The sequence below is a fragment of the Phacochoerus africanus genome, chromosome 7 (assembly GCF_016906955.1).
Source record: "Phacochoerus africanus isolate WHEZ1 chromosome 7, ROS_Pafr_v1, whole genome shotgun sequence".
Classification (NCBI taxonomy): Eukaryota; Metazoa; Chordata; class Mammalia; order Artiodactyla; family Suidae; genus Phacochoerus; species Phacochoerus africanus.
The window spans coordinates 83,274,036-83,291,197 of NC_062550.1; the positions used below are offsets into that span (position 1 = coordinate 83,274,036).

The 17,162-nt window shown below is 39.6% G+C and overlaps 1 protein-coding gene across 1 annotated transcript in view; it reads right to left on the reverse strand.

Moving 5' to 3' along the window:
• Window positions 1–4,622, reverse strand: part of WASHC4 (WASH complex subunit 4) — a 56,922-nt gene extending 52,300 nt beyond the window's left edge. Inside the window, exons 1-2 of the mRNA XM_047788116.1 lie at window positions 4,478–4,622; window positions 606–745 (exon numbers count right to left, since the gene is read on the reverse strand). Of these exons, the coding sequence (XP_047644072.1) occupies window positions 606–745; window positions 4,478–4,613 (276 nt within the window). The 5' untranslated portion in view covers window positions 4,614–4,622. The remainder of the gene's footprint in view (window positions 1–605; window positions 746–4,477) is intronic.
• Window positions 4,623–17,162: the final 12,540 nt, after the last annotated feature.

Consider the following 17,162-nt stretch of genomic DNA (forward strand, 5'->3'; position numbering starts at 1 on the left):
AAAACGTCAAGATGTGACTTAGGACAAGTCTAGCACTTAACATATGCTCAATAAATAGTTATTACTTAAGCTGTAACAGGCTGCCGTCAAAGACAAAACATAACTATCTCAAAATGGAACAGAGCAGGAATGACTTATTTTATACATTAAAATATCACTCCCATATCAAGATCCCCTAAATAGCATAAAGGAGCTTTCGGGAAATGATGGAAATGTTCTATATCTTGACTGGGATAAATGACATGGAAACAGTTGTTTGACAAAATACACTGAACAGTGTATTTTAAATCTACATATTTCACTGTTCATAAAATAACCTCAGTAAAAAACAAATAAAGCCAGAATAATCTATTCTAACCCTCTTCATTTTCTTGATAATGAAAAACAAAAGCTAACTCATAGAGTTGGAGTATCATTCTTTAAAAATCAAAAACAAACACATGCAGAGCTTAGAGAAAAGGAAATTAACCATTTTTCTCCAAGTTTCTTTTAGTTCTCTAGATTCCAAATAATAAAAATACACATCCCATTGGTGAAAATTGTTTTCAAGATATACTATGTCCTGAAAATATATGTCTAAGTTAAGAAATAAAACAAAATCAAACCTTTAATGCTATGGGATCAAGATTGAAATCCCAAACATCTCCAATTGAATCATCCAGTGCATCCTCAATTCTTCTCAACTGAGAGGTATACTCCTCAAGAAATTTTCCATAATTCTTAAGTTGGACTTCAGCATGAATTTCTAAATTTAAATTTTAAAACAATTTGTGAGAAGTAATGAAGACATTTACTTGAAATAATTTCAAAAGTCACAGCAAAGTAGATAGTAAGCACTGTTAATGTATTACTTTGGAATGTGTGGACTTCTTGAAAATAAAGTTTCAAAGTTAAACAATAATTGAGCTTTCAATCTTTCCCAAACAGATAAAGTAATTGTAAAAGCAGATGTTACTATATACAGAGATATCATCTTAAAACCAAAACTTTATAAAGTATGATGAAAAAGTCACTATACCACTTACCCTATAATCTAAACAATCTGAATAATGCCTTAGACAATTCAATGTCCTGATTCTGTTTTATTCATAACTTTTTTGTGCAAAAAAAAAAAAAGCCCACAAGATTTACATCCAAAAATCTGTGTTGTCATAAAAGCAAAATTTTTAAATGCAATGCTTAACTCTATACACCATAAACTTTACCTAAAAATACACCTAGGGAGTTCCCGCTGTGGTGCAGTGGGTTAAGACTCCAACTTCAGGGAGTTCCCATTGTGGCTCAGCGGAAATGAATCAGACTAGTTATCTATGAGGATGCAGATTTGACCCTGGCCTCTCTCAGTGGGTTAAGGATCTGGCATTGCCGTGAGCTGTGCTATAGGTCACAGATGAATTGGTTCCAGTGTTGCTGTGGCTGTGGCACAGGCCGGCAGCTACAGCTCCAATTTGACCCCTAGGCTGGGAACCTCCATATGCGGCCCTAAAAAGACAAAAAAAAAAAAAAAAAAGAATCCAACTGCAGCGGAGGTGCAGGTTCAACCTGCAGCGGGCACAGTGGGTTAAAGGAGCCAGCATTGCCCCAGCTATAGCTCAAATTTAATCCCTAGCCTGGGAACTTCCATGTGCTGCAGCTGAGGACAAAATATATAAATAAAAATGAAAATACACCTAAATGCTGTTTTTAAAATGATTATAGGAGTTCCCATTGTGCCGTGGCACAGCAGAAATGAACCCGACTAGGAACCAGGAGGTTGCAGATTCAATCCCTGGCCTGGCTCAGTGGGTTGGGGATCTGGCGTTGCCATGAACTGTGGTGTAGGTCAGAGATGCAGCTCAGCATCAACGTGGGACGTTGCTGTGGCATAGGCTGGCAGCTACAGCTTGAATCTGACCCCTAGCCTGGAAACCTCCAAGTGCCTTGGGTGTGGCCCCCCCCACCCCAAAAAAAAGGTAAAATCATTTTAGATAGACCTGCTTCATCATAATAATATTCCTGTAATGCCCCAAATTTACCAAAGTATTTTGTTTTAATTATTGATCACAGTAAGAGTTGGGAAAGCCAGTAAAGAACACTGGGTACAGAATATTGTGGTGATATTTACAGAATTTACACATAAATAGATGACTCTAGGCACTCCTTGGAATAAACTGAAGAAAGGTATACTTATTAATCAAAATTAATGAAAGTAAATATTCCACCTTATGCATAAGAATTCACTATTTATTCCAAAGGCAGCAAATTTGATTCCAAGTTTCTTTTATTGATATGAATAACTTTATTCAATTGTTGTCTCCCAAAAAAAGTAAAATTTTCTCTCAAATTATCAATGCTAAGCAACTCTAAGTATGTCCTACTTAGGATACAGACCTAGATTCATACTCTTCTTCTATTTTCAACTAATGCTCCCAATCAAGTGGGTTAAGTTAGTTCATTAAGGTTCTTATCTCATTATAGCATTAATCTAGGCAATTCTGGGAAACAATTCATCTACATATGATTCGTACTCCAAAAATTAATGAAAACCAGGTACAGAGAAAAGAGGTCTTCTCTTCCCTACAGCTTAACTTTTAAAAACTGCCTAAGATTCTCATAATCCCAAGTATAGGTCTAATTGTCTGTTACATGGGAAATGACCAAAGTTGCATTTAACCAGCAAATAAGTTCTTAATGACATTGCTAAAAAAAAGTGCCAATCAATTATTCATTTAGGAGTTCTCATTGTGGATCAGTGATAACGAACCCGACTAGTATCCATGAGGATGCAGGTTTGATCCCTGGCCTTAGTGCGTTAAGGATCTGGCATTGCCATCAGCTGTGGTGTTGGGTGCAGATGTAGCCTGGATACAGCATTACTGTAGCTGTGACACAGGTTGGCGGCTGCAGCTCAGATTCGACCTCTAGCCTGGGAACTTCCACATACCACAGGTGAGGCCCTAAAAAGAAAAAATGTCCATTCAGCCTGTTTGAGAATTCATAAAATAACAGGCAAAAGAAAACCTGTAATAATATTAAAGTTCCTTACTGATAACAGTTTTAAAACTGATAAGAGTGATTCGAAAGAACTCCACAGTGATTCTTCGAGAGTAAAATTCTATTTACATGCTTATCTCTTCCAAAAGACTGAATTCCTCGTTTTATCTTTGTATCCCTAATATCTACCATAGGTGCTGGTATGCGGAAAATGCCTGAGTGAATCAGATCATTCTACTGATTGAACCATTTTCAAACCCCAATCATACTTTCATTCCACTATTTTGCAGACACTAGACTAGGGAGTCTCTGTCCGTAAAACTTCATACATGACAAGGTGCAGTTCACTTTAATAGTGAATATAGAATCTTCCCCACAAAAAAGTTAAAGAATTTTGTTATTACCAACAGGTCTGGTTTTTCACGGTGCATAAGAGCTAACAACTTACAGCATGTTTTGTGAAAAACCGAATCCTGAATTAAACTCAGACCACTTCGAGTAGTTAATAAAACCTAATTACATCTAATTTGTTTTTGTAAAATTATGCAAAAATCACACGTAATCTTTTAAAATTATGTTCACCTTCTGAAAAACCTACATCAAAAAAAAAAAAAAAACAAATTCTAGCAGTATGTCCCAAAATCTCTTTTATCACCTATAAAGATTAATACCACCAATGGCAAGAAACAGGTTGCCAATTTGTATTCATCTTAAGCAGAGTTTCACCAAAATAATTTGGCATCTAAACTTTGCTCCATGAAATTGAATTTGTTAAGTTTTGGGGGGTTAGACTTATAAGGTAAAATGAGACAACTCAATTTTGCATAGTAAAAGCTGAAGTAGACGTACTATAATTTCTGAAACCTTTCTAGGTGCGCTGAAAACTACAGGACAACACTGAAAAAGACCACTTAACATAAATAAAAGACCTCGAGGGAGATAAACTGACATTCGCGTGTATATATTTTACCGCGTGAAGAGTTCTTTTTCGCTATCTTCTACAGTAATAAGAATATGAATGAAAAAAAACACTCAAACTTCCACAAGTTGGTTTGGGAGGAAAAAGAAGAAAAACAGGAAACCGAAACAGGAACCCGGACTTCAGCCTCACCTAGAACTGAACGTTCTGAGGATCTGGTTGAAGCCCCAGAGGCCAGAGTCGCGGCGGCCTCCCCTCCCCGGGGTCCTGGCCTCCCGGGCGCGCCCCGTCAGGGCCCGCGGCTGCACAAAGTGGACGCCGCGCCCGCTGGCCTCTGCGGTCGCCCCAGGACAGTCAACGCCCAGATAGCCAAGCCCTGGCCTGGCCAGCCTGATCCACCATCGCGTGGACTCCCAACCCCGAAAGTTACGTTTGGAAGGCGTCCCTCTCACATCCTAAGGCGCAGAAAGTATCCCGAACCCGGGGGCTACGCGCCGCTCCAAGAGCCCTGCTGCACAAGCGCTGCCCTGGCTGAGGCGGGATGGGGAGCGTCCACCCGCAGCCCTTGCCCTGCCGCTCCCTTACTCTGTGAGCCGTCGTCAACGCGGTCGAACTCCCAGTCCGGGGACAGCGTCTCTACCGCCATCGCACCGGCGCCTCCCACAGTCACAGCCCCAACCAGCCTGAGCAACAACGGCGGCCTCACCCCGGCGGCTGTCATAGCACGTGACTTCCGGCCCGGGCTCCGCCCCTCGCTCGCAAGGGCCAGCCGGGCCCAATGCCCCTCCCGGGCCGCGGGGGCCGCTGGGAAAGCGAGTCCTCCGCGGTGGCCGAAAGCGATGGCCGTGGCGGCGGCGGCAGTGCTCGCGGTGTCCTCCCGCTGCTACTTCGGCCTCGCCACCATTCAGTTCACGTCTCACGCCCCATCGTTATCTTCACTTTTGCTCTACTGTCTCCAAGCCATTTTTATACCAGGGGAATTTATCCCCCAGTCTAGCCTGAAAAGCACAAAATTGATGGAGCAGCGGTTGAACAAGAACGTGTGGTCCTCGAGGACGTGGCTGTCCAAGCGCTTCTTCCAAGAAGCCCGTACAGCCAACGCCTTCCCGGTCGCCCCTGTCGGAGCTCTTTCAGCTCTTATCCTGCACACCTTTTCTTGAGTGGGGGAGGAAAAAAAAAAAAGGTGTTCAAGAGAAGGGGTTACTTTATGAACACTTAAGCGAGGAATTTTACTTCTCTGCTTATCTTGTTCTCATGTGCTCTCTACTCACCTCCTCTAAAAAGGCAGGGCAGGGACGACGGAGTGGAGAAGAAAAGCTGTTTTGAGTTCTAAAATGCGCCTACCTACCAAGTGGCTTTTCGGTGATCAGTGATCTATGTTACCCAGTAATACTGCATGTGTACAGGTAATTGCGTGGCAGTGTTCACTGCGGCATGGTTTTTAATAGTAGTAAGGAGATTTAAATGTCAATCAATAGGGAGTAAATACATAAAGTTTAATATGTGCATACTACGAAATGCTAGATCGGTGTTAAAAGAAATGAAGTAGATTTATAGAGACACCAGAAACTGACAGAAGGTAGCTGCAGAATAATGTGTATTTGTGGTTACATTTGTATTTTTCTACAAACGTGTACTTGCATGTGTGCATGTAAATACTAAGAGAACTCAAATCACTCTCAACAGGAAGTCAACTGGAAAAGAGTAAGTGTTGGTTATTAGTGAATTTTCAAGTTTTATTGTGCCTACCTATGTCTTTAATTTTTAACAATGGGAATTTTTTTAATGTCTTCTGTAATCTTATAAAGGACCAAAAATAATTAACTTTATCAAAGCAAGTAAGCAGTCTCTTGAAGAGTTTTCCCTGAGGCCGGTGAATCTACAGTAGGTCAAATATTTGAATGCCCACTATGTACCAGACACAATCCTAGATGCAGAGATTATTATGAAGAAGCAGATGAGAAAAGTGGACCCCACCCCCATGGGGTGCTTGATGTCTTCTTGGGCATTTTAGAAAAAAAAGAGGAAGAAAACTTGAAAATAGCAGGTAACATCAGTACCTAACGGCTGGCACACTTTTTTCCTTTTACTACCCGTGTGATCATGAGTTTGACTTTGCTGCATTCTTCACATTTGTCTTAATCACTGTAATTAATCTCCCAATAGCTCATTATGATACATTGAAATCACAAGTCAGAGCAATTTGAATCTGCATATTCACTAACCTATTAAATCAGGGCAACAGGAAGTGTAATGTAGTAATTAAAAGCACAGATTCTACAGTCAAATTGTGTTGATCCAAATCATAGCTCTGCCACTTACTAGCCATGGGATATTGGGCCAAATAATTTAACCTCTGCCTCAGTTTCCTCATTTGTAAAGTGAGAATAATAATAGTAAGCTCTTAAAGGATTATTATAAATGCTGAGGTCTTAGTGAACTTATTTCTTTTTTCCTTTTCTTTCTTTAGGCTGCACTTGCAGCATGCGAAAGTTTCCCAGGCCAGGGATTGAACCAGTGCCACAGCTTCAGCCTATGCCACAGCTACGGCAACATCAGGTCCTTAACTTGATGTGCCACAAGGGAACTTCCTGAACGTATTTCTTAATGTACATTTAAAATATGTTTCCTACAATAGGAAAATCTATGGTGAAAGCTCACTAAAGACATTTCTCTTAGTAATTTGTCGGAGTACGATGTGTACCTGTCAAGAAGATTCCAAATCTGTTCATTCATATATTTCTTTACAAAATAATCTAACCTGGAAAAGAGTCTGGGTCTTCCTAACCATTTTACTATAGATGCATGACAGATCTTTTCTCTCCATTGTCCACACACTGAGTGAAGTTCCTCAAAACCTGTCTGATCAGAGAATGTTCTACTTTAAGTCCTTCAGTGAATCCCATTGTCCTTGGCATGGAGTTTATGCTTCACAGGATATAACATAAGGTTTCCCATCCGCCCTCTTATTATTCTCTAAACTTTCTGCCTCATCTATTCCCCAGTTTATACCCACTTTGCTCTGCTGAGGTACCAAACCATTTGCAGTTTCTCAAACAGGTCCTGCTGCCTCCGACCTTCTTGAGTTTACACATGCCAATCCATCCCTTAGACAAGAGCATGCCGTCCAGGCCTGGTCCCCCAACCAACTATAATGTTGTCAAGAGTTAGTTCAGGAGATCCCTGGTGGCCTAGCGGTCAAGGATCCAACATTGTCACTGCTGTGGCTCAGGTTACTGCTGTGGCTTGGGTTTGATCCCTGGCCTGGAAACTTCCACATGGTGAGGGCAGAGAGAAAAAGAAAAAAATAGTTCAGACATTAATTTTTCTATCAGAGATTAATTGCCTCCCAAGACACATTTTCCTTTCTTCCCACTAACAGAAACCAGCTTTTGGTTGGACCATGGCCACCCAAATCAAAGATTGCCTTTCCCAGCTTCACCTGTAGTCAGGTGTGGTCGTACCATTAAGTTCTGGCCAATGAGATTTAGAATAATTAGGAGGGGGAAAAAAAGGAGATTAGGTGTGATAGTAAAGATAGCAGCATCTAACAGTTATTCTGCATTTACAATGTCCCAGGAAGCATTTTAAGTCCTTTATATATATTACTTTATTTAATCCTCATAAGACTGAGATTCAACCCTCTGACCATCAGTGCTATCTTTATCATGTGTTAGGTTTCCACATGTATATAAGTCTGTGTTATTGGACAATTCATCCATCCCTATGCCCAAAACTCCAGTCTTAATTACAACAGCTTTTTAAGTGTTGTTATCTAGTAAGGCAAGCCCCACACCTGGTTCCTCCTAAGGAATATTTTTATTTTTGATTCTTTGATTTTCTAAATACATTTTAAAGTCCACATTTGTGGACTTCCATGGGAAACCCTGTTGGAATTTTGATTGGGATTGCGCTAAATCAATTTAGTGAGAGTAGATCTCTCTAGTGGTGTTGAGTCTTCCTAAGACTATTATTTATTCAGGTTCTCCTTAATGTCTTTCAATAAAAGTTTATGATTTTCTCTATAAATTTCCTGGAATCTTTTGTTAGACTTAAACTAAGTCTGCTTTCAGTGGTTGCTCTTATAAATAGCATCTTTTTAAATGTTTTCTAACAGTTTCTTGCGAATATATCAAAATAATAGATTTATAGATACTAAACTTATATGCAGCCACCCTGCTAAATTCTCCTTTTAACTGTAACAATTTGTAGATTCTTTTGCATTTTCTACATAGTTATATCGTCTATGTGTAATGATGTTTTTGTTTTTCCTTTTTAATCCTGATGTATTTTTCTTACTGTCTTTCTGCATTCTTCAGAACCTTGTTCAATGCCAAATAGAAGTGATGATAGCAGACATCTCTGTCTTGCTCCTGATTTTTTGAAGGAAGTGCATACATGCAAGTTTTGGTCATGAAAAGAAAGGTGTTTGCTATAGTTTTTTTTGGTTTGTTTTTGTTTTTGTTTCTTGTCTTTTTGCCATTTCTTGGGCCGCTACCGTGGCATATGGAGATTCCCAGGCTTGGGGTCGAATTGGAGCTGTAGGCACTGGCCTACGCCAAAGCCACAGCAACATGGGATCCAAGCCTTGTCTGCAACCTACACCACAGCTCACGGCAATGCTGGATCCCCAAGCCGCTGAGCAAGGCCAGGGATCGAACCCGCAACCTCATGGTTCCTAGTTGGATTCATTAACCACTGCGCCAGGACAGGAACTCCTGCTATAGTTTTTTAAAATGTACATTTCATCAAGATAAAAATAAAGTCTCCTTCTAGTTTCGTTTTGCAAAAGGCGTGTTGGGATTTTATTTGTTTAATATTTATAAATGCACATTGTTTAGAGCAGTGATTAGAAAACTACAGCTCAATCCAAATCAAGTCTATTCTTACACAGCCCATAAACTATGAATGATTTTTTTCATTTTTCAAATGAAAAGAAAAAATACTTTATGACAACTGAAATTACATAAAATTCAAGTTTCAGTGTCTATTAATAAAGTTTTATTGGAATGCGGCAATATCCATTTGTTTATGGATGGTCTATGGTGCTTGTGCACCACAAAGTCATCGTTAAGTACCTGCAACAGAGACCATATGGCCTGCACAGCCTGGAATATTTACTATCTAGCCCTTTATAGAAAAGATTTGCCAGCCCATGGTCTAGAATCACACAGTTATATACGATTTGTTATGAAAAACAGCAAAACCGCACTTACCTCTTCCCTCATTATCCCATCCCCAAAGGCAACCACTTCTATCTCTTTTAGTTGATTATTTTAGTATTTACTTCTGTTTCTCTCAATAGCATAACTACAGTATAACTTCTTTAATCTTTGACTTTGGGAACTATATATTATCTTTCCACTATGGGAGATGAGGATATAACTATCTTCTTCACTTCACCCCACCATCCATATCTCTGTCATCCATCTTTTTCTCCAATATTATATATATTATGTAAACTATATAATAATTTGGGTAGGTAAATATTCTTTGTTATGACTCTGTTAATGCAACTCATAGTTGAGCCATGTAGTAGACTTTGGTTTCTTTTCCAATGCAAAGCTTTTTATTTTTCCTGGCATAATTATCTTTTTTTTTTTTTTTAATGTTGTTTCCTTAGTTTTGTTTTTACCAATTCAACCTGAAAGTATTCACCAATTGTCTAAATTTCTTCCCAGGATGTTCAGATGCATTGGCAGCTTCACTAATCTCACCATCCTGAAGAAGTTGACTAGAGCTTTCTAGCTCACTGCCATCTGGACATTTTTAGTAAGTTCAGTGTTCATTATAATTTCCTCTTTGACGCAGCAATTATTTTTATGTGTGATGTTGCATGTGTTTTTAAATCTCCAAATGCATGGGGATTTTTAACTTATTTAATATTGTTATGGTAACTCAATTGCATGTAGTTAGAGATGACTGTGTGATAACGATTCTTTCAAATATTATGAGACTTCATTTATATCCTAATTTGTAAGCCAATAAGTGGTAAAATGAGAAAATTCATGTGAGCCTGAAAACAAAGTTAAGTATCGAATGTAGAGTAGTGTGTTCATTAAATCAAACTTGCTACTTAGAGATACAATGAAATTTTGTTTCAGCCTCCTAATTCCTATAAAATCTGCCACTCAGCATCCATGGAGTCCAGCATCCATGGGTAACCAATGATTATGGGACCATGTACGGTTACCATCATATCTGATTCTGTGAATCTCAGTTTGGACTGAGCATTCCACCCTTGTGTTTCCATCATATTTACTTCTTCCAAATTGCATGTTGATATAATTGTCTCCCCTATTAGGCTGGGTGTTGGTTTTCCCATTATTGCTGTAACAAATTGCCACAAACTCAGTGCCTTAAAACACCACAAATGTATTGTGTTACAGTTGAGGCCATCAGGAGATGACTCTCACTGAGCTAAAACCAAGGTGCTGGCAGAGCTGGTTCCTCCTGGAGACACTGAGTGCAGAATCTACTTTCCTGCCCTTTTCGGCTTCCATGCATTATTTCCATCTCTAGCTACTGCCATCATCTGTACTACTGACACCGATTCTATTGACTTTCTCTCATAAGCACCTTTATAATTACACCGGGTCCATCCAGATAATCCAGCATGATTTCCCTTTCTCAAGAGCCTTAAGCTTTAACTTAATCACATCTACAAGGTCCCTTTGAATGAGCAAGATAACATAATCATAGGGTTGGGGATTAGGACATAGACATATGTTGGAGTCTCTTATTCAGCTCTATACATATAGGACATCTTTCCTGGTAATTCCAATATCTAGATTTTTCTGTATGTCTCTATTCTAGTTTGGTGTCTTTGGTTTTTTGGTTTTTTTTTTTCCCCCCTCTTGGTTTTCCACCGTTTGGTCTTGTTCCTTGATAAGCTTGATACATTTTTTTTAGTGCACCCTGGTCTTAAGCTTGAAAAACTATAAAGATAAGTTAAGAATCTGCATGGTGTTATCTTCCTCCAGAGAGGATTACTGTTTCTGCTGGGAGGTTATTAGAGTAGGGGCAGATTACCTTATGCCAGAATAGGACCATTCCAATTCCAAACTGAGTTTCTGTCTTTATGATGGCTGATCTGTTTCTGAACCATCTTAATCCTGGAATGTAACTCCACAGGGACACTTGACAAGTCCAGCCAAATTGCTGCCCAGCTTTTCAGTCTCACAGCTACTGCTTTCTGCCACTCAGCCTCTCAGATTCTTAGCTGCCACTTACAAATCAGAAAATGCCTCAGGGTTCATCTCTCAACTTTTTCTCCTGAATCTTGGCTTCTCAAAAAGATTTGATGCCTTTTCAAGAAGATTTTTAGCAGAGTTCTTGTGTGACTCAGTGGCTTAAGGACCTGGCATTGTTATGGTTATGACTCAGGTCGCTGCTTTGCTACTGAGGCACGTTCGTCCATGGCCTGGGAACTTCTGCATGTTGTGAGTACAGCCCAAAAAAAAAAAAAAAAAAACACCCATAAAGATTTTTAGCCACAAAAGCCAAAGTGGACAAATGAGACTACACCAAACTTAAAAACCTCTGCACACTGGAGTTCCCCCTGTGGCACAGTGGGTTAAGAATCTGACCACAGTGGCTCTCAAAAAAACAAAACCAAAACAAAACCCTCTGCCCATTAAAGGAAACAGTCAACAATGTGTAAAGGCAACCTATAGAATGGGAGAAAATAATTGCAAATCATGTATCTAATCAGAGATTAATATCCATTATATTCAAAGAGCTGCTACAGTTCAAGCATAAAAAAAGTAACCCAATTAAGAATTGGGCAAAAGACTTCAATAGGGATTTCACCAAAAAAGACATATTAATGGCCAATAACAACAAAAAAAAACAAATCAAAACTGCAGTTAGCTATCACCTCCCACCCATTAGGATAGCAACTGTAAAAATATTTAAACAGACAAACAGAAAAAGCAAGTGTTGATAAGAATGTGGAGAAATTGGGACCCTTGTGCACCACTGGAAGGAATGCAAAATGGCACAGCCTCTATGGAAGAAAATATGGACGTGTCTTTAAAAACTAAAATTAGAATTACCATATAATCCATTTCTGGGTATGTATCAAAAAGAATTGAAAGCGGCATCTTAAAGAGATATTTGCACACTCGTGTTCAGTTCACATTACTCATAATAGCCAAGTGACCAACAGCCCAAATGTCCATCTGCAGATAAATGGATAAAGAAAATGTGATATGCACATGCAATGGAATTTTGCTCGGCTTTTTAAAAGAAGGAAATTTTGCCACATGCTACAACACTGGATGCACCTTGAGAATATTATGCTGAGTGAGATAAGCCAATAACAAAAGGACAAATATTATATGATTCTATGTGTAAGAGCTATTTAGAGCAGTTAAAACCATGAGAAAGAAAGAAGAATGATGGTTGCCAGGGGTTGAAAGGAGGAGAAAATGGGGAATTGTGCCAGGGAGTATGGAGTTTCAGCTTTGCAAGATGAAAAAATTCTAGAGATCTATTAACAGTGTGAATTAACACTGCTAAACTATACACTTAAGAAGGTACATTTTATATTATTTTTTTACCACAAAAATTCTCCCCCCTCAAGAAGGGAGTGGGATGGACTGGGAATTTGGGGTTAATAGATGCAAACTATTGCCTTTGGAATGGATAGGCAATGAGATCCTGCAGTATAGCACTGGAAACTATACCAAGTCGTTTATGGTGGAGCATGATAATGTGAGAAAAAAAGAATGTATATATGTATGTGTGTCTGGGTACCTTGCTGTACAGTAGAAAATTAATAGAACGCTGTAAATCAGCTGTGATGGAAAAAATAAAAATCATCAAAAAGAAAATTCTCCCCCTGCAAAAAAGATTTTAAAATATATTTTACTAACTCTTCTAGATGTTCTCAGCAGGGGTTTTTCTTGATATAAGCTAGGCAGTCATAGCCAGAAGCCCTAAAGCCTTTTCTATTTTTGGTTTTAGTAAACATGGTTGCTGGCTCACCTGCTTCCATTCTTTTCCTCCCTCCAGCTAATTTTTTTTTTTTTTTTGACTTCCCCACAGCATATGGAATTATGGGGCCAGGGATCAGATCTCAGCCACAGTCGCAACCTACATGGCAGATGCAGCAACTCTGGATCCTTTATTATTATTTATTTATTTATTTATTGTCTTTTTGCCTTTTCTAGGGCTGCTCCCACGGCATATGGAGGTTCCCAGGCTAGGGGTCAAATCGGAGCTGTTAGCCGCTGGCCTACGCCACAGCCACAGCAACTCGGGATCCGAGCCGCGTCTGCGACCTACACCACAGCTCACGACAACACCAGATCCTTAACCCACTGAACCGGCCAGGGATCGAACCCGCAACCTCATGGTTCCTAGTCGGATTCGTTAACCACTGAGCCACCACGGGGAACTCCGTGGATCCTTTAACCTACTGTGCTGGCGGTTGAACCTTAACTTGACTAAATAGTCACAGCTTGATTTTTAAAATACAGAGTATCCTACTTCTTTGTTTTAAAAACTGTTAGTGACTTTAGTTCTGCTTTGCAGCAGCTCAGTTGGTTAAGGACCCTACATTGTCTCTGTGAGGAATGGAATGTACAGATTCCATTCTTAGCCTCACTCACTGGGTTAAGGATCGGAATTGCCACCAGCTGTGGTGTAGGCTGTAGATGGGGCTTGGATCCAGTTTTGCTGTGGCTGTGGCTTAGGCCTCAGCTGCAGCTCTGTGATTCCCCCTACCCTGAGAACTTCCACATGTCACAGGTTCGGCTGTAAAACAGAAAAGCAGAGAAGAGGAGAGAAAAGAAACTGTCAGTGACTTCCAGTCATGCTTACAATAAAATATAGCTTTTATAGGAAAAACCTACCCACCTCGCCAACATCATCTTCACCCTTTCTTTTTTGCTCATTGTGATCCAGCCAGATTCATCTTTTAGTTCCTCCAACAAACCAAGCTCTTTTCCACATCAAGAACTGTGTACATACTCACAGAAACCATAGGAAACCATTTACCCAGCAACTAGTAATAATCATGCATCTGTGGGTCTTTACCTGATCGTGTCCTCACCCCTTCAAATCCAGCTGTGAAATGCTACAGTCTTACTGGCTCAAGGTGGTGGCAAATTCAGGGTTGTTTGAAGAGAATCCGGAAGCTTAGGGGGTGGGGGAATCCTGAAACAAAGGGCCCACAGAAACGGATGAGATCCAAATTCAAGTATAAACTCTGCAAATCCCTGGCTGACCTCTGAAATTATTCTGCTATCTCGGCAGACCCTTGGCATGCATTTCAGAGGTCAGCCAGGGAAGCAGCCAGGATTCCTTGCGAAACAACAGCGCTAGGTGAGAGGTGTGTTTGCTGCCCTCTGACAATATAGATTCCCCAGCAGATGTGCGCCTCAGGTGGCAAAAGCTGAAGCCCTGTGGGTTTACAATAGCAGAAAACAGAGGCTGGGTTAGCAGAGCAGCTTGACATTCAGAAGGGAAAACTGATCATTAGGGGAACGACAGAGGGTCAAGCCCATAGTCTGAGCAAAAACACCGGCCAAATATTTGTTTAAATGAAGAATTAAGCAGAAACATAAGCTGCTGCACTCCACAGGGAATGAGTCCAAGCAGATTTCTTCTTTCTAAAGCAAAAACCCCAATATTTTTTCTTAAGAACATAACAGAATCCAGAATGTCTGTGAATTGGCTTTTTTTTTATACCAAGAGATAGAGTTTAATTAACTAAAATCTGAAAGAATTACAAAGAAGATATATATAAAGTAATAATTATAGTTGGAAATTTTAACGCTTCTCTCTCAGTATTTGGTATAAAATGTAGACAGAATATAGAATTGAACAATACTCTCAACCAGCTTGTCTTAACTGATATTTATAGAACATTTTACCCCAAAACAGTAGACATTTCTTCAAGTATAAAAGAAACACCCAGCAAGGTAGTCCATATGCCAGGTCATAAAATAGTCTCAACACATTTAAATGGATTGAAATGTTACAGTTATATCCTCTGACCACAATGGGGTTATATTAAAATCAATAATGGAAGGACCTCTAAATCCCTGGAAATTTTCTAAATATTTGCACAAATCTCAAGGGCATTATTCTGAATGAAGAAAAGCAATGTAATAACTTACATACTATGTGAGTCCATTTATTGACATTCCTGAAGAAAACAAACCACAGTGGAGTTTCCTGGGGGCATAGTGGGTTAAGGATAAGACATTATCACTACTGTTGCTCCTGTCACTTCTATGGCATGAGTTCCATCCCTGATCTGATACATCAAGGCAGCTTTTTTTTTTTTTTTTTTTGCTTTTTAGAGCCACACCTGCAGCATATGAAAGTTTCTAGGCTAGGGCTTGAATCAAAGCTACAGCTGCTGGCCTACGCCACAGCCACAGCAACACAGTATCCGAACAGTATCTATACCACAGCTCATGGCAACACCGGATCTTTCACCCATTGAGTGAGGCCAGGAATTGAATCTGCATCTTTATGTATACAGGTCAGCTTCCTTTCCACTGGGCCACAACAGGACCTGCTCAGGGTATCTTTTTGATGCCTTCAGATAGATATGCCAAAATATTTTATCCAGATTTCCTTGATATGAATGCAAGTCTTCTCAAAGGAGTATCTCTTTTATGTTTTCAATGTCTATATGATCTGTACTGATGTCAACTTTTCTGTTCTTAACACTTGTTATTTCACCTTTATTTTTTATCAATCTCACCAAATTTTTATTTACTGTATGTTTTTTCGAAGAACCAAAGAATCAATTTTGTTGATTCTTTTTATTACATATATTTGGTTCTTCTTTAAGCAGATGCCAAGATAAGATTAAACATGCAAGAGATTCTTTTAGGGGAAATAGCTTTGAAGGAGAATGAGGAAGAAGCCAGGGGATGCTTGGGAGAGCCATCAGGCTGCAATTCAGGTCTGACCCTTTGTGAAGGAGAGAGAGAAGGAAAGTAGGCTAAAGAGGAGAATCAAACTTCTGTGAGGTTCAGAGAAAATCCAATAGGCTAATGGGGAGTCACCCCATCAGCAGTGATCTGGATCTCGCTGCCTTAGTATCCCAGGCATGGACTCAGTGTGGATGTGGAGATAAACCTTGAAGTGCAGCAGCTGAAGCCATCAGTCAGTAATGCTCTCTACAGCTGAAGATTCATCAGTGGACATGCTCGAGAGTATCATTACTATAATTTGGGATCACAGGAAAGTTATACCAATGGGATACAAAATCCAAAAGAACTGCCTGGTCCAAAAGCTGGAAGTGAAAGATGAAAAGTGAAAGTGAAAGATGAAAAGAAAGAACTGAAAAAAAATTTTATTTCAGGCCCTTGATGCCCACTGTCATAATGCATCACTGTAAAGTTATCCCAAGAAACTTTTTATTAAAATTCATACACTTAATTAGATCAACTACAGAAAAAAAATTAAATGAATATTAATCCTGAAGTCATATTTGTAGAAATAAGAGATCTAATTATTTACCAGGGACATATTCAATATAGTATTTGAATTATGCACTCTAATTGTATCAAGGTTAATTCACTTAACTCATCAATGAAATCATTAACAGAATTCAGTCTTTCCCATTATAGATTCCTGGGTCAGTGCTCTCAAGTATTTGTTTTATCATAAATTTATTTTCACTTTAACTAAACATTAATAATAATACAGGTTCAAGAGTGGGTTAATTAAAATGAAAATTTATTTATTTATTTAGTCTTTTTAGGGCCACCCCCGTGGCATATGGAGGTTCCTAGGTTAGGGGTCGAATCGGAGCCATAGCCACCAGCCTATGCCACAGCCACAGCAACACCAGATCCTTAACTGAGCAAGGCCAGGGATCAAACCCACGCCCTCATGGATGCTAGTCAGATTTGTTTCCACTAAGCCATGATGGGAACCCCCTAAAGTGAGAATTAATAAAGAAAACACCATTCTAAAAATATTCAGCAGAACAAATTAAAAATAAATATACACAGCTATGTTTCCAAATAGTAAAAATGGCTGCATGTTATAGTCAAATAAGCAACCAAACGAGAGGAGAGAATGAAAACTCAAAGTGTTTTGGAGTTCCCATTGTGGCTCAGTGGTTAATGAACCCGGCTAATATTCATGAGGAGGTGGGTTCGATCCCTGGCCTTGCTCAGTGGGTTGAGGATCCCTCGTTGTGTTGCTGTGAGCTGTGGTGTAGGTCACAGACATGGCTCGTATCCAGTATTGCTGTGGCATAGGCCGGCAGCTGTAACTCTGATTTGAATCCTAG